General features: G+C 36.5%; 1 protein-coding gene across 2 annotated transcripts in view; it reads right to left on the minus strand.

Annotated features, from left to right (window-relative positions):
* The window catches only part of TIMM10 (translocase of inner mitochondrial membrane 10), a 51,232-nt gene extending 25,921 nt beyond the window's left edge, over positions 1-25,311 (minus strand). The window contains exons 1-2 of one of the 2 annotated variants that reach the window (XM_053691682.1): positions 25,241-25,311; positions 16,432-16,547 (exon numbers count right to left, since the gene is read on the minus strand). In XM_053691682.1, the coding sequence (XP_053547657.1) occupies positions 16,432-16,502 (71 nt within the window). In that variant the 5' untranslated portion in view covers positions 16,503-16,547; positions 25,241-25,311. Of the gene's footprint in view, positions 1-16,431; positions 16,548-25,235 lie in introns of both variants that reach the window. The other variant, XM_053691683.1, reaches the window with a different exon arrangement.
* Positions 25,312-26,320: the final 1,009 nt, after the last annotated feature.

Consider the following 26,320-nt stretch of genomic DNA (forward strand, 5'->3'; position numbering starts at 1 on the left):
ACTGGTCACACAACTGATTTAAAAGGGACAGTAAACACCTTATAATTACAACACATTTTTTTGTGTTGCTATAGAATAACATATCAGCCAAGTCTTAATGTTTTTAAGCAAATTAACATCCTTTTTGATGCTATTATGTCTTAATAACCAAAATCCACCCACCATTTGCCTCATATTGAGGATCCAATCTCAGCTTTAGTCCACAGACAACAGGGCAAGCTACTGTCATAACCTTAGTAAACAATTCATTGTTTTGCAATTGTTATCAGTTAAAGTGAATGTAAACTTTCATGAATTAGTGCCCGGTTTTAAAAAATACTATAAAAAACAGGGGCACTTTTATTCATGAAAGTTTACATTTCAGCGTATTTTTAAAAATACTTACCTTTTTCTTCAGGAAAGCCAGATCGGCGAACCCCGCCCGTTTCTTATGCTGTACTTACACAGCAATGACGAAATCAGCTTCCTCCAATCACGGCGTGGCCTCATTAGAAGAAGCCGGTTTCGTCATTGCTGGCGTAGTTACAGAGGAGTTGCGTGCGGGGGATGGCCGATCTGGCTTTCCTGAAGAGAAAGGTAAGTACAAATACGCAAAAATGCAAACTTTAAATGAATGAAAGTGCCCGTTTTTATAAGTAGATTAAGTACAATCACAAATGTAGTGACCGCCTGACAGAAATATTGTAAAATATTGGGGATAGAATTTCAGACCTCTAGATTACTACCGATCACCGGTAACCCAGCTTTCCCACCAGGACACTGCAATAGTATATTTCATAAGTGGGAAACTAAAGGCCTGATCTATATATCACAATTGAAGGAACCACTTACTGGGCATATCAAGTCTTTTGAGAATCTAGCACGCGAATACAGCTTACCATCCCAGCATTTCTTCGCATATTTACAGATACGTCATTTTATAAATGACTTTGATAACAGGTTCAGTAAGCACTGGGCGCAATTAAATATCGAGGCAGGAATAACTCTTTACAAAGCTGGCGTCAGAACCATCTCAATTTGGTATCAATTTATTATGAGTAGAGAAGGAGCACTGCATATCAATCAGTGTAAACAGAGATTTGTAATCTATTTTCCTGAGTTGCAGGATAAGGATATAATGGACAGTATTGAAAGAACAAGAGAAGCTACAGACAGAATCAACTTAAGAGAATCACAGTCTAAGGTAATAAATAATTTTTATCTAACCCCAGCTAGAATTGCCAAGTGGTCCCAATCACAGGTTTTGTGTCCTAAATGTCATAAAATAAAGGCGGATTTACTGCATTACTTTTGGACTTGCCCAAAAATCTCGCAATTTTGGAGTAAAATCCAGTACTGGATTAATAGAAAAGTAAAAGACAAGATAGAATTACAGGCAAAACATATACTATTTTTGTACCCAACACAAAATACAGGAGATAGACTTCTCATAAATTTAGTAATCTTGATTGTAAGGAATCAGCTATGTAAAGGGTGGAAGCATAGAGATGCTCCCTCAATCACTGAATTTATAAACGCTATGAGAAGCCAGATTATGGGAGAAATAATAATACTGGATAAAGGAGCAGCTAAGCAGGTTACCTTATTCTTTAAAAAATGGAAAAAGTATATTCAGGGAGAACCTACAATAGTTCAACAGTATATCCTCTCGCCATTTCAAAATTCCATTCCTTTTCTAGAATTAATCTTAGACGGATTTTTACCGTCAAACTGGGTATATAGTCGTTAAGGTAGGAATAGCTCTAGCTATAAAAGCAAGATGGTACTCAATGGTAGCTTTCAAGTGAAGGTTTTTTTTTTTTTTTTCCCCCTCTCCCCCCTCCCTACCCCTGGGATGTAAGAATAATTTTTTTTAATTTTTTTTCTGAGAAATCTTGAATATAGTTTATAGTATATCGGGAAGGATCCGTTCAGTAATTGTAAAGGGTCACGATTGGTCCGATATTCAAACAGAGTAGATGTATACAAGAATTAGGTTAAGGGACAGAGCAAAGCATGTCAAGGTCAGAAAGTGTCTATAACTGTTCCGGTAAAATAAAGAAGAGATCAAGTAATTAAGATTGGAGGTAATAGATAAGATATCCAGACAGAGAGGAATCATAATTATTATCTGTCACAGAAAGGTTTAGTTGCTTAGAAATGTTTTTTTTATGTTTGATTGAATAAGATTCTGATGTGACAATTTCATATGGTTGGTATGTATTGTATCTCTGAATTTTTGTTCATATTTTTACCTTCAATAAAAAATTTATAAAAAAAAAAAAAAAAAAAAAAGAAAGTGCCCGTTTTTAATAGTATTTTTAAAAACCGGGCACCAATTCATCAATTCATGAAAGTCTACACTCAGTTTAAAGACAATTAGGGATAGATATGTAGCAAGTTCTGAAAATTAGAAATTCCTAATTGTTTAGAGCTACATTACATGAAAAAAGGCAAAATAATGGAAATATATAGACAAGTTGTTTATTTTGCATAGCTAAACATTTTACATCATAATATCAAGGTGTTGACTGTCTCTTTAACCTTGTTGGAAGTAGTTGACTTTGATTCAACCTCTTGGTTTCCAATAACATATACACAGCAGTGATTTAAAACCAGATATTCTCACCTCTCTCTCTGCATTGGAAATATTAATAATAATAGTACACACTAATAACTTTTTAAAATAGTGAAAAAAATACTTCAAATTTTCAAACATTGTATTGACTAGTGTGCCTTACAAGTGCATTTTCCCTAACTTTCAGGTTGATTATCTCTGGGGAGGGACCAGAAATGAACCTGATATAAGTCCTCTATGGTAGCATTCTGCTGTAAAAATGGTAAGTTTGAGATTTCACTGGTTACAGAGCTAGGGCTAGTAGCCTAAAATGTTACTACATTTTATAATGGTAACAGTGAAGGATTTTGCCAATCTGTGCAACCATGAGAAGGACACGGGTATAAAATCCGAATGGACCTTCTTTGCAACATTCCATGGCAAAAATGCATGTGATGGGGTTGGAGGAACAAATAAGTGGGACCCAACTAAAGTCAGTTCGCAGAGGACAACAGAGGGTTAAATCCTCACGAATAAGTGAGAGAGAACGAGGGATAGTGGTACCTTGTTTGAGTCAAAATTCTAGAGGATAATTATCAGTGCTTATATTTGCTTACCCTAGAATTTATAGGGTCTTAGGCAATAATATACAGATTTATGTACAAAATGCAAATAAAGTTGCAAAAAAAGGAGCAGATTGCCAGACTCAAATAGTTAATATACATCAAGGTATAAATCAAGGGAAAAAAATATATATATATTATCTTTCAATTATACATACATTCATACAAGATAACTTTATTAGGTCAATAATAAATAAAGTCCAACCGGACTGTACATGCACACACACTGTTAAAAATAGCTTGAACTCAGTATTGTAATCAGTGAGTTATAGTGGCGGCTATGGTCAGTCAGAATAACAGTATCTATTTTGATTACGGTCGTGAAGCAATATGACATAACCCTTTCATAAGGTATTGACACTTTAAATTGTAACATATAGTTTAATTATCAGCTTTCCGCTAGGTATTATAACCTGCGATATCTAAGTAATATCTCTGCTTTGGTGTATTTCAACAACAATGTAGATACATATATAAGTATGTTAAAGATACATTTTCTGCTAGCAATGATGGCTTATATCTAATAGCTGGTGTATCCTTAATTCATGTACTGCTATCGCTTATACATGAAACGGACAGTGCTATACTGAGAAACGCTAGGCTGAAAAAAGTTCCTTCTATAGCGGGGCTTCAATTAAAGTTATACTGACTGCAAAGTTTAACCGTAATCAACATGCTATGTAAGGTACTGAGTAAGCGGTTAAAAAGAGAAGAGGTACTATGACCTCATGGTAATGCCCCTGACACGCGTTTCAAATAACGCTTCCTCAGAGGGGTCAAATATCTTCAGGGGTTAAATCCTTACCCCTGAATATATGTGGCTCCTTTGTAATGAAACAAATAAGGTGGTTACATATACGTAAAAATATGGGTTCCCAAGAACAATATTCTCAGAAAACTGACACCTGTCAAGATGATTACTGCCACCGGATGCTCTCACAACATTTACGAGAGACTGAGTGAGGAACTCTCACACCTTCTAATCAAACATGAAGCATAAAATTCTGGTGCATCAATCATATATATAAATATTGAAAAAATACGGTTTATTTTTATTATGTATTAAGCTTTAATTATATCTGTTTATTTCTCAAAACGCATGAATAAAAGTAGGCTTTTCCACAGATTTCTACTAGTCCTAGCTTTGTAACCAGTATTATTTCAAACTCAAAAAATTCCCAGAATGCCATCATAGAAGACTTATATCTGTGAAAATGTCAGGTCCTTCACCAGAGATAATCAACCTCAAAGTGAGGGGAAATGTTAAAAAGTTGCACTCTCGTTCTCCCCAACCCCCCAAAAAAAGAGAAATATCAAACCTAAAATGTTCTGCATGCACACTATACTTACCTAGGTACTCCTTTAAAATTAATTTAGCACTGAAACTCGAACCTTTCCCAATATATATTGACCCTAAAAGTGGAACTTTCAGCGATCCTTATCAATACTTTAGGACTTAAAAGTTCTTACGTGTAAGGTACAATAATATGCAAAATGTTTATATATGTACATGTACCTTTTAATGTGCTCTAGAGATCAGTTTTTGTTCCAAGGAGCAAGGACCATCCAGAGCTGAGATACTGAGGTTTATGTAAAAATCTGTGTAACCAAAATTTGTCGTGTACCATGAAACAAAGATGGCCGTCCTGGTTAAACCAAGTAAAATAAAAATAAAAAACTGGTGGTCATGCAATACCAATACAAAGGGGAAATCAAGGGTGGTCTGCCTGATGTAACTGCTGACATAATACATTCTACTGAGCAGGCATGGAGATTAAATGTGGACACAATGTGCACACACAACATAAGTAAACAGTATCAATAATGAATTTTGCTATTTTTTTATTTTTGCTTATACAACAATATTGCAAAAATGCTTTTATTCAAAACTGAAATGTGTTAATGCACATTTAACCCCTTAGTGACCACAGCACTTTTCAATTTTCTGACCGCTATTTTTCAATTTCTGCAGTGTTTGTGTTTAGCTGTAATTTTCCTCTTACTCATTTACTGTACCCACACATAATATATACCGTTTTTTCTCAACATTAAATGGACTTTCTAAAGATACCAATTATTTTCATCGTCTTATAATTTACTATAACATTTTTAAAAAATATGATGAAAAAATGGAAAAAACACACTTTTTCTAACTTTGACCCGCAAAATCTGTTACACATCTACAGCCACCAAAAAACACCCATACTAAATAGTTTCTAAATTTTGTCCTGAGTTTAGAAATATCCAATGTTTACATGTTCTTTGCAAGTTATAGGGCAATAAGTACAAGTAGCCCATTTTCTTTTTTTCAAAATTAGCGACAGTTACATTGTAACACTGATATCTGTTAGGCATTCCTGAATAACCCTTCACATGTATATATTTTTTATAGTAGACAACCCAAAGTATTGATCTAGGCCCATTTTGGTATATTTCATGCCACCATTTCAACGCCAAATGCGATCAACTAAAAAAAATTGTTAACTTTTTCACTAACTTTAGGTTTCTCACTGAAATGATTTACAAACAGCTTGTGCAATTATGGTACAAATGGTTGAAAATGCTTCTCTGGGATCCCCTTTGTTCAGAAATAGCAGACATATATGGCTTTGGCATTGCTTTTTGGTAAATATAAGGCCGCTAATGCCACTGCTCACCACACTTGTATTATGCTCAGCAGTGAAGGGGTTAAATAGGTAGCTTGTAGGGTTAATTTTAGCTTTAGTGTAGAGATTAGCCTCCCACCTGACACATCCCACCCCCTGATCCCTCCCTGACCACCCTCAAACAGCTCTCTTCCCTCCCACACCTCACAATTGTCACCGCCATATTTAGTACTGGCAGATTTTCTAAAATAAAAGCCTTTTTTTTTTTTATTTTTAATATATTTTTTTTGTATCTATAATGCAGTGTTAGAGTCCCCAACCTCCCTGCCCCCCCCAACAGCTCTCTAACCCTCCCCCCTCTACCTATTTGCCGCCATCTTGGGTACTGACAGCTGTCTGCCAGTACCCAGTTTGCTAAAAAAAAGAAGAAGCATTTTTCTGTAGTGTAGCAGCCCCCCCCCTCAATACCCTACCCGCCCCCTGCGCGCTACCGGTAACATGCTCGCAATTGAAGAAGGACAGGATCCGGAAAGGCCTCCAGTGATGGGCCGCCCACCCGCCTCCCTGCAATGGCTCCCACCCACCAACAATCGGCACCATCGCTGGACGATGCAGAGAGGGTCACAGAGTGTTTCTCTCTGCATCGGATGCTTAAAAAAGTTATTACAGTGATGCCTCAATATCGATAGCCTGGAAGCGGCTGGAAGCGATCACGCTTCCAGAGCATCAAACCCCAGAGGACGTGTCAGGCACGTTCTTGGTCCTTAAGGGTATTATTTTGCAGGACGTGCCTGACACGTCCTCGGTTGCAAAGGGGTTAATTTTCAACTATTATGCCCCTTTAATTACCTAATAGACTTGTGCATTCGGATTCTTTGTTAGGATCCGAATGCGGAAGTAAGCATTATTCAACTCTTTTCAGAGCCGGATTGATTCTGGTTGTAAGGTCACCATGTTACGATCTGGATTTGCACAGAAATTAACGTGGTGTTCTTGCACCAGAATCAATCTGGCCCCTGAAAAGAGACGAATAGCGCTAATGTCCGCATTTAGATCTTAAAGGATCAGAATGCACAAGTCTTTTACCTAATGACAAGTGTGGAACTATTTAAACCCACTTTTTTTTTCTATCATGGTTCAGATAGAGAATGCAATTTTAAATAACTTTCCAATTTGTTTCTATAATCTAAATTTGTCTCATTCTCTTTGTATCCTTTGTTGAAAAGTATACCTAGGTAGGCTTAGAAGCTACTGTTGGCTGGCTGCAAATGTATGCCTCTTGTCAGTGGCTTTCAGCTAGCTCCCAGTAGTACATGCAAACAGGTGTATAATATGTATTAATACTTTCCCCTTCTGGTGAACCGCAGCCGTCCCACAGTCTCTCCCAAGGTCTTTGTGAATAGATCAGGTGTGCTAGCTGGAGGCGCTGGTTCAGCTTGTATCAGTCGTTGGTATCTTCCTTTCCTTCCTCGGTTGTATAACTCTAGGTGCAAAATAGTGGTGCTGAAATATCAGACAATACACCATACAAAGGTGAATATCTACTCACAGTGTATATTGCAGGTTACCGGCTCCTTCCCAATATGAAAAGACAATATCACAGATTCAATAAAAATTTTGTTTTTTTTTACTGAATCTGTGATATTGTCTTTTCATATTGGGAAGGAGCCGGTAACCTGCAATATACACTCTGTGAGTAGATATTCACCTTTGTATGGTGTATTGTCTGATATTTCAACACCACTATTTTGCACCTAGAGTTATACAACCGAGGAAGGAAAGGAAGATACCAACGACTGAAACAAGCTGAACCAGCGCCTCCAGCTAGCACACCTCCCAGTAGTGCATTACCGCTACTTCAACAAAGGATACCAAGAGAATGATGATAAAAGTTAATTGGAACATTGTATAAAATTGTATGATCCATCTAAAAAAAAAATTGAGTTTCATGTCCCTTTAAAAAAACAAATCTGTTTTCTGCTCGGTGGTGCTAAAGGACACAAAAAAAAAAAAAACTATTGGAGGGCTGGATAAGGCCTGCGAGCTGTAGCTTGGGCGGTCCTGTTCTAAATAAATTATCTCCTATGTTGCAAGAGAGGGCTCTTTTGGCAGCCAAAATGTTAAAGTAATCGTAAACTGTAAAAAAATATGCTGTATGAGCACATAGGCTACGGCAGTTACCTCAGGCTGACTGTCTGCAAGAGCTAAACAAATTGTATTTTGCATACAGACAGCACTCTAGAATAAAGTTTTTTTTGTTTTGTTTAAAAGAAAGAAAAAAACGTTTGAGCTTTGTTTTGTATCACAACTGGCTAAATCAGTATATCAATGTATTCAAATCTGATTTAGTAATTTATGATAATTATGTAGAGATTTCTTTCCCGTCAAGGGTATAAATAATTCAAATGGATTTCTTCAGCCTTTTTATATTCCTTCAGGGGCTGCTTACAGTATTTTACCAACAGTTTAAAGGGACACTGAACCCAAAAATTTTCTTTTGCAATTCAAAAAGAGCATGCAATTTTAAGCAACTTTCTAATTTGCTCCTATTATCAATTTTTCTTCATTCTCTTGTTATCTTTATTTGAAAAAGAAGGCATCTAAGCTTTTTTTTGGTTTCAATACTCTGGACAGCACTTTTTTATTGGTGGATGAATTTATCCACCAATCAGCAAGGACAACTCTGGTTGTTCACCAAAAATGGGCCGGCATCTAAACTTACATTTGTGCATTTCAAATAAAGATACAAAGAGAATAAAGAACATTTGATAATAGGAGTAAATTAGAAAGTTGCTTAGAATTTCATGCTCAATCTGAATCACGAAAGAAAAAATTTGGGTACAGTGTCCCTTTAATTACATATCTGTAATATCTTTTAATTATAGCCAATGTATGATACATGTTACAGCAGCCACTATTTTTTATGTTTGTAAATTATTTCTCTTGTTTTGCCCTTCACATTACCTAAAATGATCAGTAGAAGCCCCCTAAATGAGCATTCAATACACTGGAAATAACTGGTGCTGTTCAGTGTTCGGACCGCTGGCATTGTTGCCACACTGCATAACGAAGACACTTACATAGGGCTACCTGCAGAAAACAACTGTACAGAAACAAAACCGTTACACTTCCCTGCATGCTCCAAGGCCACTGTGTACTAATCAGTAATGTTGGCAGCACTGCATGCAGGGATTTATAGTCTTCAGGCTCCATTGCCAGTGGCCAACTTCTGATTCAAATTACAGCATGGGAATAGCTCACTGGGACAACATTATGGCCCTAATTTGTAGTTGCCAAGCCTAAAATTGTAGGTCACTACAACTCCCTGGAACTGTGAATTTGTCTACCCATGATAAAGCTCTTTTTTATTGAAGAATATACTCTCACACACATACATAGATTGACACAGGATCCAATTCAATGGATCCCATAAACAGATCAGGAACTAGTTGTAAAGACAATCACACTCTGTATGTTGTAGATGGAGAGGGGAACAGTTTGCACTGGAGAAATGAAGGTTAAGAAAAAATCCAAAGGGGGACTTCATTGTGATTCCCAGGATATAGACAGAAAAGCAGAAAACATGGTGTTGAAGATGTCAAGTTTAAACCAATTATTGTGCTCCCATCACTCTTCAAACAAAATATGAAATCCAGAACCAAGCATGATGTTGTGTGGGGATTATTTTACAGATCTAAAGACAACAAACTCTATGGTTATTCCACAAAAGCTTCTTTTGGTTTGGTTTAACTTACATCTAAGACAATTATGTTATTTAAGGTGGCATAGAAAGCTATGGGGTTAAGCACTGGTAAATTGATAAAAGGACAGTCTACACCAGAATTGTTATTGTTTTAAAAGATAGCTAATCCCTTTATTACTCATGCCCCAATTTTGCATAACCACCCCAGTTATATTAATATATGTTTTAGCTCTGTGATTACCTTATATCTAAGCCTCTGCAGACTGCCCCCTTATCTCAGTGCTTTTTACAGACATGCAGTGTAGCCAATCAGTGCAAACTCCTAAATAACTCCACAGGAGTGAGACAATGTTTATCTATATTGCACACATGAACTAGTACTGTCTAACTGTGAAAAACTTTCAAAATGCTCTGAGCTAAGAGGCGGTTTTCAACGGTTTAGAAATCAGTTTGAGCCTAGCTAGGCTTAGCTTTTCAAAAATACCATCAAGGAACAAAGCAAATTTAATGATAAAAGTAAATTGGAAAGTTGTTTAAAATTGCATGCCCTATCTAAATTATGAAAGTTTAATTTTGACTAGACTGTCCCTTTAAGTTTACATTTTTCTCTTTCTGTTTGAAGGAAGACTACTGTATAGTTCCAAGCTGGAACCTTCGATAACTCACAGATCAGGAGAAAGTATCATTTTTTCTCACTTAAAGTGAATGTAAAGTGAAGACTATCACTCTTGGTCATATTATGCATCTACTAAAATAAATAGGACTTTAATTCATGATTTTTTTTTATACTGCACCCTAATTCACAAAATCAATCTATTTACCAAGTATTATTAGCCGTGATTCCTCCGCCCGCCATTTTGTCCATCAATGCACAAGTGATTGACATTGCAGTTTTCTAATCCGCAGTTGCACCCTGTGGCATTCAGCCCCTTTACTGCAACGTCACGCGATGCTTCTGCGCATGCATTTTTAACTACAAGAGCTATTCGGATCCAGAGCGCATCCACGACACGCGCATGCGCTACACAGATAGTCACTAATTTTCAAGAATACGGTCTTCATTCTGTAACGCATGCGCATATCTACTAACGATGTAGACACGCATGCGCAAATTGAGTACTCCACAGGGACGCGCGTAGACACGCATGCGCAAATTGAGCACTCCACGCTTTAAGATATGTAATAGAGCTGGCGGGACCGCTCTTTACGTCAGGGACTGGAAAACAAGGAAGTAGAGGATGGGAGGAGTTGCTCACAAAAACGGAGCTAAGTTATAATATAAAATTATTATATAAACAAAAACATTTATATAAAAAAAAAATATGGCGGCTTAACTAACGAAGTGTTTGTGAATTAGTAGTGAATACCAACTATCAGAAAATTTACATTCACTTTAAAGGAACATAATACCCACATGCTAATTCAATTGAAATTTAAGCAGCATCGCTGAAAAAGCTGACAAAAAAAATATCACCTGAACATCTCTATGTAAAAAAACGGAAAATATTTTACTTTAAAATGTATTCATCTCACAACAGTAAGTGCTCTGTGAAATTGTCTTAAAACAGTTATCCTTTAACTACTATCAGCTGCATGTTGGGGGAAAAAATAACAGAAAATCATCTTTTTCAGTGCTGAGGTCACACTTTGCTTTACTGTGATCTCAAGATATTTCACTTATACCTCACAAGATTTGATAGTAAACTTTATTAAACTGAGAAACTTGAAATCAAATATGTTGTGTTTGACTCAAAGATTGTAACATAGTAGATGAGGTTGAAAAAAGACCGAAGTTCATCGAGTTCAACCTATACAAATCTAATATACTTAAATTAATCCCATGAAAAGGTGCCCAATTTAAGACAAGCAATCATATCCTTGAATTCTGTTGCTAGACAGAAATGTATCCAAACCATTTTTGATCATTTTAATAAATAAAAATGGGGGGAGGCCAATCCTATTTTTTTTATTTTTTTAACAAGAAATTCTAAAAGATGTGCAGCAGCCCCATAAATGGAAGCATATTTGCGCTGACTTCAGTCATAACATTTAAAGTGCATGCATCACCATTGGAACTAGGAACATGCACTAAATCAAGGGTCAACAAAGAGCACCAACAGGTTCCGCAGCGCTGTAAACATAGTCGGTAAACAGGATAGCTTTTGCAGGGATCAAGTGGGTAGAGGGTCCTGCCGAGAGTTGCACTGTTGTAGTCGGCTCTTATGAAGGTAAACTACAAACAGCTGGGCTCATAGGCTTACATGCTACGGGGTTTTAGGGGATAGCAGTGGAGATAGGAAGGTTAGTGTAGGTTGTAAGCGCGTCCCTGAATAGTAGAGTCTTCAGGGAGCACTTGAAGCTTTTAAAACTAGGGGAGATTCTTGTGGAGCGAGGCAGAGAGTTCCATAAGATGGGAGCCAGTCTTGAGAAATCTTGTAGACGCGAATGTGGGGAGGTAACAAGAGAGGAGGAGAGTAGGAGATCATGAGCGGAGCGAAGGGGACGGGAGGGAGAGTATATAGATCTAAGGAGAATAACCCAAAAAGTTAGTAGACAGGGGCTTCCTGTCTCCTGGATTTATTGAGTGCTGCAATAAAGAATGAACAAGCATTGCCCCCAATATATTGACAAGAGGTTGAGTACACTTTAAATGTTAAAGCAGTGGTTACATTGAAAAGAAGCATTTTTGCAAAAGTAAGTATATTACAATACTTATCTAAGCAGAAATGCACCAAAGAACATTTCAAATAGTTCTGTCTATAGAAGCTACCCTCTACACTACATACTTAAGTAGAAAGCATTTAATGAACTACAGGAAGGAAGCTTACATAGTAAAGTGGAAGCAGAGAAAGGACACAATTTAAATAGAAGTTTATTTAAGGATATGGGAGCTTTAAGAGGGATAAACAAACAGCTTAAACAGGAAGCATACGTCTGTAAAATGAGTTGCTCAGCAAGATTTGTCTACAAGTCCATTGACTCACTACTTCTGCAGTAGACTATAATATACATAATGGACCAGCAAACTACAATTACAGCTCCATAATAAACCAGATACATCAAAATAATAAGATAAAACTAATTTGATAGTTCAAGGATGAGATACAATTCAGGGGTGTCCAACCTTTTTAACACGAGGGGCCATACTATACGTTTTTGTGCTTTTACTGCCTACCCTCAGGATTTCTAGACTTTAAGAAAGTTAAAGTGATAGTAAACCCAAATGTTTTCTTTCATGATTAAGTAGATTAATTGGAAAAGATGCCAGATGAGGGTTAAAACCCTTAATCTTAAAGGGATACTAAACCCAAATGTTTTCTTTTATGATTCAAATGGAGTATACAATTTTAAGCAACTTTCTAATTTACTCCTATTATCATTTTTTCTTCGTTCTCTTGGTCTCTTTATTTAAAAAGCCGGAATGTAAAGTTTAGTAGCTGGACCATTTTTGGCCTAGCACCTAGGTAGCACTTGCTGATTGGTGGCTAAATGTAGCCACCAATCAGCCAGGGTGCTGAACCAACAATAGGCCGGCTGCTAAGTTTACTTTCCGTTTTTTTTTTAAATAAAGATACCAAGAGAACGAAGCAAAATTGAAAATAAGAGTAAATTAGAAAGTTGCTTAAAATTGTATGCTCCATTGAATCATAAAAGAAAACATTTGGGTTTAGTATCCCTTTAAGATTAAGGGTTTTAACCCTCATCTGGCATCTTTTCCAATTAATCTACTTAATGGTTTTGGGGCATACTGAGGTCACCAAGCCCATGCATGGTGACATCTCCGACGTCCCAAGATTCCTTCCGATGCGATTACCTCGGCTACCTCATATATGGCTTTAAGTGAGGGAGGGGCAGCGATCAGCTCCTAAAGCGCCCCCTTCCCCACAATGAGAAAGGTTTGTTATCAGCACTTAATAAAGCATTGCATGGATGTTTACCACGTGTTGTCATCGGAACTTTTAAAAGGGACATGAAACCCAAAACGTTTCTTTCATGATACAGACAGAACCTACAATTTAAAAAAACAAACAAAAAACTTTCCAATTTACTTCAAACATCAAATTTGTTTCATTTTCTTATTATTCATTGTTGAAGGAGCTGCCGTGCACTAATAGGAGCTAGCTGAACACATCAGACGAGCAAATGAGAAGATGCAAATATGTGCAGCCACCAATCAGCAGCTATCTCCCAGTGATGCGTTGCCGCTCCTGAGCCTACCTAGGTATGCTTTTCAACAAAAGATACCAACAAAAAGCAAATTAGAGAATAGATGTAAATTGTAAAGTTGTTTAAAAATGTCATGCTCTTTCTGAATCATTTAACAAAAATGTGGGGTTTCAAGTCCCTTTAAGCAGGGGTTAAACACAAAGTCAGGGTGTCACTAATGTTAAAGGGATAGGAAAGTCAAAATTAAAGTTGCGTGGGTTTTCTGCCCCATTAAAAAAAAAAAAATAAGGACATAATAATAAAATAAATGCTCTAATCCGTAACAGGATATATATTGTCATTATTATAACCCTTAAACCATCCTGTGTTTCAAGATATAATCTGTAAATTCCAGCAGACTGATCTGTATTGTTTCAGACCTGAAGAAGAGAAGAAACTCCCAAACGATTGTCTTGTTTAAATGTTAATCCAATAAAAAGTATCACTACTTACAGCAACGCTCCTGTTATTCTGGCATTAAAATCAGAAATAAAGTTTTTCTTTCAGGATTCAGATAGAGAATACAATTTTAAACAACATTCCAAGTTACTTCTATTATTTAATTTGCTTCATTCTTTAGACATCCTTTGTTGAAGAATTCGCAATGCACATGGGTGAGCCAATCACACGAGGCTTTGGTGTGCAGACACCAATCAGCAGCTACTGAGCCTATCTAGATATGCTTTTTTAGCAAAGGATATCAATAGAATGAAGCAAACTAAAATTGCATGCTCTTTCTAAATATTGAAAAAAATAAATTGGGTTTCATGTCCCTTTAATATTACACAGGGCGCAACAAACCCAGGAACCTGGGAGCCACTGGCTCTTAGAATTTTACCCCTGGCTCCTAAAATGTAGGGTTATTCTCCATATATCTATATACAATTACCACTGTCTGGCTCCTAAATATTCTTTCTGGCTGTTAAATTGTAAACAGATTTGTCAACCCCTGATTTAAACAACACTAGTAAAGCCTAAGCTTCAAGATAGAGTGAGTGCGCTTGTAAGCTAAAAGTATACACACCATATAAAAAATATATTCAAATTTAATAAATGTGAATAAGCATATTATACACAATATATAAAACTTTACTTTAGGGACGTCTCCCTGTAAATCCAGGATTATAATAACAAAGATATAAAAATACTTGCTAAATTAAATGCAGACTAAATCCTAAATAGACTATGCAAACATAGTTTCAAGCAGCAGTATATAGAAGCATATTATTAAAAAGCTATCTCTCTAGAAAATATAAAACTGTATGGCATATCGCTATTAATAGTCGATTGTGGCAAATATAAAAACAAATAGAAAGGATTAACTAGAAAGCGACAAGTTCAGAGGTATAATATCAGTGCATGTAGTCGGCGTCTGACGTCACAGATTCCCCATTTGCTCCTCTCAATCAGATGTTCGATGTTCCGACAGCGTAAGGGAAACAGCTGATTTCTGTATCCGTATGTCAACCCGCTGTTTAGGCAGACTTGCCTGCTGTAGGTGTACTTGTTTCTTCAGTAGAACGGTGGGGCACAAATTCTTCCTCACCTTTGGATGTATAGAAATATTAACCCGGGTTAAAGTTGCAGTAAAGACTGTAATATAATGTCCTTCTTTCAAAGTCACAGTGTCACAAGTGCAAGCGACGCGTTTCACCCTCCCTTGGGCTTTATCAAGATCAAAATCTTGATAAAGCCCAAGGGAGGGCGAAACGCGTCGCTTGCACTTGTGACACTGTGACTTTGAAAGAATGACATTCTATTACAGTCTTTACTGCAACTTTAACCCGGGTTAATATCATTTCTATACATCCAAAGGTGAGGAAGAATTTGTGCCCCACCGTTCTACTGAAGAAACAAGTACACCTACAGCAGGCAAGTCTGCCTAAACAGCGGGTTGACATACGGATACAGAAATCAGCTGTTTCCCTTACGCTGTCGGAACATCGAACATCTGATTGAGAGGAGCAAATGGGGAATCTGTGACGTCAGACGCCGACTCACATGTGCAGAGGTCTGTACACTTCTATCCCCAGGAACGGCGGTGACTACAGTTGCGGTCCTAGCTCTGACCGAAAGATCTTACTTTCCGGTAACACCCTCTGAACTTACGGTACAGTAACCTTGCACTTTCTGTGGAGCAAGTTAACAGTAAACGATTCCAAGCTGTCATTCTTCGCAATTGTTGAAACACCTACGCTGATTGCATACGGCTACATGCACTGATATTATACCTCTGAACTTGTCACTTTCTAGTTAATCCTTTCTATTTGTTTTTATATTTGCCACAATCGACTATTAATAGCGATATGCCATACAGTTTTATATTTTCTAGAGAGATAGCTTTTTAATAATATGCTTCTATATACTGCTGCTTGAAACTATGTTTGCATAGTCTATTTAGGATTTAGTCTGCATTTAATTTAGCAAGTATTTTTATATCTTTGTTAATATAATCCTGGATTTACAGGGAGACGTCCCTAAAGTAAAGTTTTATATATTGTGTATAATATGCTTATTCACGTTTATTAAATTTGAATATATTTTTTATATGGTGTGTATACTTTTAGCTTACAAGCGCACTCACTCTATCTTGAAGCTTAGGCTTCACTAGTGTTGTTTACTTGTATCTGATACATCACAGAGATTGTATCTTTAGAGTAGTGTATAGCAATACTATCCTGTAGCGCGCACTAATCCTCCCTTTTTTTAAACCCCTGATTTAAGACATAGAGATATTATACATTTCTCAAATCTTACCGATTGTACATATCTGCCATCATTTCTACTTCAAGTTCTGCTGCCAACTGCTGTGCTTTAGCCGCATCCATTGTATGATATGTGTACGCGACTCCGTTTTTTTATGCTATACAGTCCTGAAGAACACAATGACAGATTATGAGAAAAAAAAATACACCAAGAGTCTGCACAAACAAATAAATCCACATTTACAGGATAGTTTTTTCAAAATGTTAAATTAAACAATAAATTGTAAAAAAATATTCTGTGAGTACAGATTATTAATATGTTTGGGTGTATATCACAATCTGGCGCCCTGATAGTTGCCATTATTTGTAAAGCAGCGCAAAATTCCATAGCGCTGACTTAATGCTTAATACTTAAAAGGGGCAGTCTAGTCAAAATTAAACTTTCATGATTCAGATAGGGCATGTAATTTTAAACAACTTTCCAATTTACTTTTATCATCAAATTTGCTTTGTTCTATTGGTATTCTTTGTTGCAAGCTGAACCTAGGTAGGCTCATATGCTAATTACTAACCCATTGAAGCCCGCCTCTTATCTCAGTGCATTTTGACATTTTGTACAGCTAGACATTGCTAGATAACATTGTGCTCACGCCCGTGGAGTTACTTATGAGAGGGCACTGATTGGCTAACATGCAAGTCTGTCAAAAGAATGGAAATAAGGGGCCAGTCTGCAGAGGCTTAGATACAAGATAATCACAGAGGTAAAAAGTATATTAATAGAACCGTGTTGGTTATGCATAACTGGGGAATGGGTGGTAAAGGGATAATCTATCTTTTTAAACAATACAAATTCTTGAGTAGATTGTCCCTTTAATAGCACTGTGTAATCTGTGTGCGCTCTACAAATAACTGATTATTATAATAATAATAATAATGCTGACTGCCAGCATGTCCAAGCCCTGTTTAGTGTAATTGTTCATATAACTCATAAGAACAGCCCCTACCGTACCATACTGTATGCAACAGAAAAAGGTTTTTGTTTATTAATGGAATATTAAACAGTGCTCATTTAGTAAAAAGAAATGTTAAGTCAAAGTAAACATGAAAAAACAACAGTTTGTGTAAAAAAGTAAACAACTTGTTTTCTTGCAAAATGAGCACTTAGAAATTCTCAGTGTAGCCACTGCCTGCATCTAGAAAGGGGAGAAGACATGTTGGTTACTTAGGTTGTCTTCTGCCTGTTCTGAGCATGTGCAAAGCTGACTCCCTGTTAAGATAGTATTCACTTAATACTAAACCAGCTTATGTTACTCTAGAAGTTTTATGACATCAGGCAATAAATTCCTTCCTACAGAGACCCCAGCCTCCTTGTAGGGCAGCGACAGAAAGTAATGGACACTGCACAAATGAAGTAAAAAAAAAAGAAAAAGGTAAAATCCTTATAAAATGATGAACAATACATATTACAATTTCTATTAAAGGGACACTGAACCCATATTTTTTCTTTTGTGATTCAGATAGAGCATGACATTTTAAGCAACTTTCTAATGTACTCCTATTATCAAATTTTCTTCATTTTCTTGGTATCTTTATTTGAAATGCAAGAATGTAAGTTTAGATGCCGGCCCATTTTTGGTGAATAACCTGGGTTGTTCTTGCTGATTGGTGGATAAATTCATCCAACAATAAAAAAGTGTTGTCCAGAGGTCTGAACCAAAAAAAAAGCTTAGATGCCTTATTTTTTCAAACAAAGATAGCAAGAGAACGAAGAAAAAATGATAATAGAAGTAAATTAGAAAGTTGCTTAAAATCGCATGCTCTATCTGAATCACGAAAGAAAATTTTTTGGTTCAGTGTCCCTTTAAGTATATACCACTACTTAGTACAACAATGAAACAGACTGTTTTATATCACTTTAACCCTTTGAGTGCAAAGCATTTTCCCACCTGGGTGCTAAGCACATTTGAGGGTTTTTTAATTTTACATTTTTTAAAATATATATATTTTGTTTAACTTTTTGCTTTTCTTTTCAGATCCCCAATACTTATACCGTTGGAAAGGTTAGGCGATTACCTTTCCAACAGTGGGTCTTGGGGGTCTGTAGGTGCTTAGATGCCTGAGATACAGGCTTCTAAGCAGCATGCCCCCTTTCCCTATATTGTCCATTGTCTTTTTTAAATAAAGTTGCGCGGTGACGTCATCACGTCATTACGCAACGTCACCACGCAAAACGGAAAGCCCCGGCGATGCCTGTCACTCTACAGGTACGATCGCCGGGGTAGGAGCGGTTGGGAGCCCCCAGATCTCCCTCAAGGTGGGAGAGTGCAAGCGACGGCTCTGAGCCGTCGTTAGCACCTGAGTCAGAAACTCTGCAACGGCTCAGAGCCGTCGTTAGCACTCAAGGGGTTAAAGAAAAGCAAAAGCGATTCCAGCAAATTAAAGCATTTGCCTTTTTAAAATGTTTTACATTTTTTCTTTCATTATTCAGATAGAGCAGGCAGCTCCTGACTCCAGGATTTTCCAAATGAGGCAAGGAGTAGGTGGAGCTTGGCTATTAAAGGGACATTAAATCCAGCATTTTTCTTTCATGATTCAGATAGAGCATACAATTTTAAACAATTTTCCAATGTATTTCCTTTATCTAATTTACTTAGTTCTAATGGTATCCTTTGTTGAAAAGCATACCTAGGTAGGTGTTCAGGAGCTGGGAGCTAGCTGCTGATTGGTGGCTGCACATATATGCCTCTTGTCTCTGGCTTACGGATGTGTTCAGCTAGCTCCCAGTAGTGTATTGCTGCTCCTTCAACAAAGGATACCAAGAGAATGAAGCAAATTAGATTAAAAAAAATAATAGAAGTTAACTAGAAAGTTGTTTAAAAGTGTATGCATTATTTAAATCAATAAATAGATTGGGTTTCATATCCCTTTAAAAACAGTTGTAGCAAACAAGACGTTAAACAAAAATATATTGTACTTACAGGATGTTTACTCTCCCTTAAAATTCAAACATTAAAGGGACATATACTATAAAATTGTTTTTCCCTTAACGTGTTTCCAATTCCTTTTTTTTACTAGATGCAGAGTATAAAATGTATGAGATTTGTTTTTTAAGGCTTATTTGTGTATATGAATTAGCTGGTTTTGTGTTTTGAAGTCACAACCTAATAAAATGGGTTGAGCTTGCAGGTACAATCAGATCTCATTACTTTATCACATTGTGTACATATACCTGCTTCTTTATCTTATATCTGTCCATAAACCAATCACCAATACTTGGAGAGAACAATGGAAAATTAACATTTTATTACCTTATTCTTCTGCTGGCTGTGTTAATACAGCTTGACCTCGTGGCCAAAAACTTTCAGGATGGGTGGGGATACCAAAGGCTAAATCAACTAATTCAAATGCCAATATAAGGGAAATGGAAATACTTGTAAACAATTTAATACACTCCAGCAGGTAAAGTGGAGCATTGGGAACAAATTAAAGTGAAAGTAAATCTTCATATAACTAAAGAACGCTATGGATTCTAGTAACAATATACATTATAGTCACTAACTTTATTTTATTCTAATAATGTTCCTATATTCAAGAATTTTATATTTGTTATTGCGTACCTTGTGCTATCTTCCTCCGCCCCCTGTTAGCTTCCTGTTTTAGTAGTGTTATACGTAAGAGCGGTCCCACCTGCTCTATACGTCCTTTTTCCGTGCTCGCTCTCGTGAGCCAAATAGTTTGCGCATGCGCGATAATACGCGTTCAGCACTTGGTCCGATATTTGTTAGAATGAAGTGACGTATGCGCATGCGGCTATCATGAACGTGCATCTGATCATGGAGGATAGCCGCATGCGCATTTCTAAATGGGGGCGTATAGAGAACGGGTTTAGACGCCCATGGGGGACCAATGGGATTACAATATCGTTCCTTCGTCACCACTGCAGGGAAAAAAAAAATTAGTGCGGGCGGAGGAACAGCGAGAAAATATTGCGGATTTCAAGGTAATAAAATAATGTTAGAAAAAAAATGTTAGAAAAAGAAAAAAAAGATGAATGAAAGTGATGTTATTTAGAATGGATTGATATTATCATATATAGCGATATCAGTAACTTTATTTTCACTTTAAAGGGGAGAAAAGTTTTGAGTAAACTGTCCCTTTAAAATATGGAGACATTTTTATTAGTTATACTGTAAACCAGAGGGTAGGTAACTTGTTTATATGTTCACAAATTTTCATTTCATACTGCAACTGTTTTCTAATTATAGCAAACTTATCTAACCAAAGGCAATACAAATATAATAAACCTATAACAGGAGTAATTGGAGAAAAGGAATCCACTTTGTATTTCATTCAACTTTTGCAGCCAGATTTAGTTTATTTCAGGCAAGAAGATGTCACTAAGTTAACAAACCCTTTTCTCTACCCTTCCCCTCTCTCACGCACCCCACGTTTAAAGGGATATGAAACCCCAAAAAATGTATTGTGCGATTCAGACAGAGCATACAATTTAAAAAAAAAAGTTTCCAATTTACTTCTATTATCAAATTTGCTTGTTCTCATGATATTCTGTGTTGAAGAGATATCTAGGTAGGTTTCTGGAGAACTAAATGGCAGGAAATAGTGCTGCCATCTAGTGTTCTTACACATGGAAAACATTCTTGCACTGCTCCCATATAGTGCTCCAGAGACGTTCACACTTTTGAGCTTTACAACAAAAGATACCAAAAGAAAGAATTTAAAGGGACAGTCTACACCAGAATTTTTATTGTTTTAAAAGATAGATAATCCCTTTATTACCCATTCCCCAGTCTTGCCTAACCAACACAGTTATATTAATATACTTTTAACATCTGTGATTATCTTGTATCTAAGCCTCTGCAAACTGCCCCTTTATTTCAGTTCTTTTGACAGACTTGCAGTTTAGCCAATCAGTGCCTGCTCCCAGATAACTTCACGTGAGCACAGTGTTATATATATGAAAAACATGAACTAACACCCTCTAGTGGTGAAAAACTGTTAAAATGCATTCTGAAAAGAGGCGGCCTTCAAGGTCTAAGAAATTAGCATATGACCCTCCTAGGTTAAGCTTTCAACTAAGAATACCAAGAGAACAAAGCGAAATTGGTGATAAAAGTAAATTGGAAAATTGTTTAAAATTACATGCCCTATCTGAATCATGAAAGTGAATTTTGGACTAGACTGTCCCTTTAATAATATAAGTAAATTGGAAAATTGTTTAAAATTGCTGCTTTATCTGAATCATGAAAGAAAGAAAAAATCTGTATCATGCAGGAACTGTTTCTCAGCACTACAGTCTTTTACTGGTATAAATTAGAATTAGAATACTACTATAATTGGAAAGAAAAGAAAATCACTTGTAGTATATGTCAGGGTATAAATAATTTATAGTCTCTCCTAGCCAAAGGATAATAATACAGTGTGTTTCTAGAAAAGCAAAAACTTTAGAAACCGTTCTTAGAAGGGATTTTAGTACCCGAGTTAGACCTGATAGAAGCTGGCTAAATCCAGACAAAGGATTTTTTTAAATGTGGGACTCGCCCATGTAAGAGCTGTGAATATGTCTTCAAAGGGAAAGAGTTTAGATCTAGTGTGGCAGGAGAGTCATATAAAATCACTTATCATCTTACTTGTAACTCAAAGTTTGTGGTATATCTAATCACATGTAAGATGTGCTTAAAACAGTATACAGGGCGCACTACACGCCTTCTGAAGGATCGCATTAGAGAACACATCAGTTCAATAGGTGCTGACCCCCATAAAACTCCGGTTGCCAAACATTTTGCAATGCATACAGAGGTCAGTATGAACAATAAAAATTAGGGAAGGGGACAGACTAGCTAAGCTTAACCGAAAAGAAGCTTACTGGATCTATCTGCTCCAGACAGGGACTCCCCTAGGTATTAATATGATATGGGATGTTATATAGTAATTGTGTATTATTGACATACATGGTTCTACTGTGACTGCAATCAGTTCTAATATATAGTTTGCAACTTGTTGTTACAGCTCATTAGTAGAGTGATATGTGTGCTTTACTAGGTACCATATAGCCTAAATTCTAACTTTCAACTCTGTGCCAATTGGTACCACATGCCTGTTTTGAACTGTTTACTATAATATAGTCTAAACTGTGTCCTATGGAAATGAATAACCTAACCATGGGTATAAGAGTTGATTCAAGGTGTTCATGTGTGACCATCATTCATCTATTCCAGTGTCGTATTTAGGTTTTGTGCTGCCCTAGGCCCTCAAAATTCTGCTGCCCCGCCCCCAGGTTTTAGGATTTTTTTCCCCTTAATATTTTTTTGGGTCAGTGTGTAAAAAAAAAAAAAAATAGGATAGGGCAGATGTGCTGCCTCTCCCAAATCTGCTGCCCTAGGCACCGGCCTTATTGGCCTAGGCCATAATACGTCCCTGTCTATTCATTTGTTATCTCTATGTATAACATAGGAATGATGTACTTCTTCATTGAAAGTTATATGATACGATACTTTGGACGAGTAATGGATAATAGTTAATATATTGTTGCCATATACATCCTACTCAATGTATCCATACATATCTGCAAATGTACACTTACCTAGATGGTAAATTGTTTTATTTTAAATATTCTCCAATCCTGTTAGTATAATTAGAGCATTTCTGTCCTTTAAGATACGTATATGTAATTTTCTAGTCTTTTTGATTTGTTCACATTTATGCATTTTCTGTTTGGAACATGGGTTATTATTATTTTTCAAGATTGTGATGTCATTATTGTTTATTTTTAATATAATCAAATACATGTGTTGCATCTTATTGTGGTAATAAGGTCTATTTGACCCTGTGTATATGTTTACTTAACAGATACTTTATATTATACAGCTATATGTACATATACGGAAAACGTTGAATGGGTCAAATGAACCATGCCGCAATATGGTGTGACATTATCACTAATATTCACATCTTTCTGTTAGGCTTCTTACTTATTTACCAACAGTGGTTTTTGTGTTTTTCACTCTAGCTTTGTGTTTTTCACGCTAACTTTGTTTCATTAGTGTTGAGCACCATAGCACGGTCCAATGATGTACCTATGTTCCGAACTAAACTAGTCTATGTATCACTTTAACATAATATCACTTATGCACCTGAATGTAATTGTGAATTGTTACCAGAGTATAAAGTAGCGGAGGAGGAGTGTATTCACTATCCCTGACGAAGTGCCTGTCGGCATGAAACGCGTAGGATGTTTACCTGACCTGCTGAATCACGTATGACGTGTAGCTGTTTACTTTGCAAAATAAATTGCACCGCTTGATGACCACACAGACTGTTTTCGTCTTATTGTAAATAATTTATGACATGAAAGCATTGGAAGTATCAAATTTAAAGGGATATGAAACCCAACATTTTTCTTTTGTGATTCAGACAGAGCTCACCATTTTTAAAAAGTTTCCAATTTACTTCTATTATCAAATTTGCTTTGTTCCCATGATATACTGTGTTGAAGAGATACTTAGGTAGGCATCTGGAGCACTACATCGCAGGAAATAGTGCTGCAATCTAGTGCTCTTGCAAATGGATAATATTCTTGCAACGCTGTAATTAGCGCTGTGGAATCTGTTGGCACTCTACAAATAACCGATAATAATAATAATAATAATAATAATAATATAGTGATTCAGCAATGGGACGGCTCCTAAGCATACAGCCCTGCTTTTCAACAAAAGATATCAAGAAAATTAAAAATAATTAATAATAAAAGTAAATTAGAAAGTTGTTTAAAATCACATGCGCTATCTGAATCATGAAAGAATAATTTTGGGTTTCATATCCCTTTAAGAGTTCGCTTTTATTGTGGACTTAAAAGGAACATGAAAGTGAAAATTTCATGGTTTAGATAGAATTACATTCAAATAGTTTCTTAAAATGTTATGCCCTTTAATCAGTTACTTTGTTCTTTTATTATCCTTTGTTGTCAAGCATACCTAGGTTGACTCAGGAGCAGCAATGCACTACTGAGAGCTAGCTGGTGAATGGTGGCTACACATATGCCTATAAGCAATGGCTCAGATGTGTTCAGCTAGCTCCCAGTTGTGCAGCGCTTTTCTGGAGCCGACGTTAACCCCTTTGCAGGTTTGCAGGGGTTAAACAGGAATTTTATAAGCAAAAAGCAAAGCAACTGTACTACAAAACAAAATATGCTTTGCATATACTGCACATTTTATCTTTATATAGGATTTCCATTTGTCTTCTGTTTGTGCTGGAAAAGATCTTTCAGCATTTTTTATGAAATTGAGTGTTTTTTTTATACTGATACAAATAGTTATAGTGTTATTGTAGTAAAAGCTACCGTTTTCAATAGATGTCAGCATATTGTATGGTGAAACCTTTGGGGCTATGACTGAAAGGATAAGTAAAGTCACATGACGAACTGTCAGAAAACATACAGTGAAATATTGTCTATATATTCTGATTGGTTCACAGTATTTTCTTTTAGATCTAATTGCAGTAGCTTAAAATACTCCATTGTCATGAACAAGCACTTTTTTTAAATAAAGGATACTTGCTCTCATTTAGATCTCGTTTAAAGCGCGGTGATTTTTTTGAAACACTATCAAGTTAAACATTTAAAGTAACTGGGTTGGAATGAAACTTTTGAGGCTAACATTCTAATTAGGATTGCGAACAAGAGGTGACAACGCATGATTAGAAATGTCCCCAGTATTGTGTCACACGTCACACAATACTCAGTCCACCTTACTACCCGTTTACAGAATTCACTGACAATATGTAAATATGCACAACGATGTTAACCTTCCACACTATATATATCAGTTCATTCATACTGACCTCACCTTCAAATTCTGCACCGGAAGCACGTGTATCTATTTGAGTAGAAAATCACTTCCGGGAAGCTAAACACACGTGAAGACAGGAAGTGACAAATTAAAGCAAGCGTGTGCGTTACAAACAAGTCCTGAAAGCAGACGACAATACACTGCGTCTGCCAGTAGGTGGCGATAAAACATTACCATTATTACCAATTGAGATTCATCGCTGTACACAATCTGTAATGATAATATACGAGGCAAAGTTATATATGCATTTTGTTATTAAAAAAAAAATCATATGTATGCTGGAAAACCTGGGTTTGTGAGTGTATGTACGTAGAGGTATCTACGTGTATATTTATGTATGTACGTGCATGCATGGTGTGTGTGTATGTGCACGTCTCTGTAAATGCTGTGAGTAGCAGAGTGGTGAGCAAACAACTATTGTTCTTCAGTTTTGTACCTTAAAGTGATTGTAAATTGTAATGAATTACTGCCCAGTATCTAAAAATAATCTTAAAAAGATGGGCACTTTAATTCATTAAAGTTTTGAAAGATGCTTCATTTTTAAAATCAGGGGCTGAACTACCATTGGTGCAGCAGGTGCATTGGCACCAGGCCCCAAGAGCTGGAGGGGGCCCATAACAGCCAGCCTTTACATAGGCATATGCAGACTGTGTACAATCCTAATGCAGGGAAGCCTTTAAATGTCAATTTAGATGAATCAGTGCCCATTTTTTAATAATACTATTAAAAACAAGGGCACTTTAATTCATCAAAATTTACATTTCACTCATTTTCTTCAAATACTTACCTTTTAATCCTGACAGCTGCTGCAGCGCTTCCTCCGCCTGTCACAAGCCATCTTTGCAGGTCCAAAATGACAAATCCGGCTTCCTCCAAGGCCATGATTCTCCCGGGGGGGAGGGCGGAAGCCGTATTTGTCATTTCTGACGTATGAAGATGTTTCCGACGGCCGGGGAATCGCTGGAGCGGCTGTGAAGATTAAAAGGTAAGTATTTAAAGAAAACAAGTGAGATGTAAATTTTGATGAATTAAAGTGCCCTTATTTTTAATAGGATTATTAAAAAACGGGCACCGATT

The sequence above is a fragment of the Bombina bombina genome, chromosome 9, assembly GCF_027579735.1.
Source record: "Bombina bombina isolate aBomBom1 chromosome 9, aBomBom1.pri, whole genome shotgun sequence".
Lineage (NCBI taxonomy): Eukaryota > Metazoa > Chordata > Amphibia > Anura > Bombinatoridae > Bombina > Bombina bombina.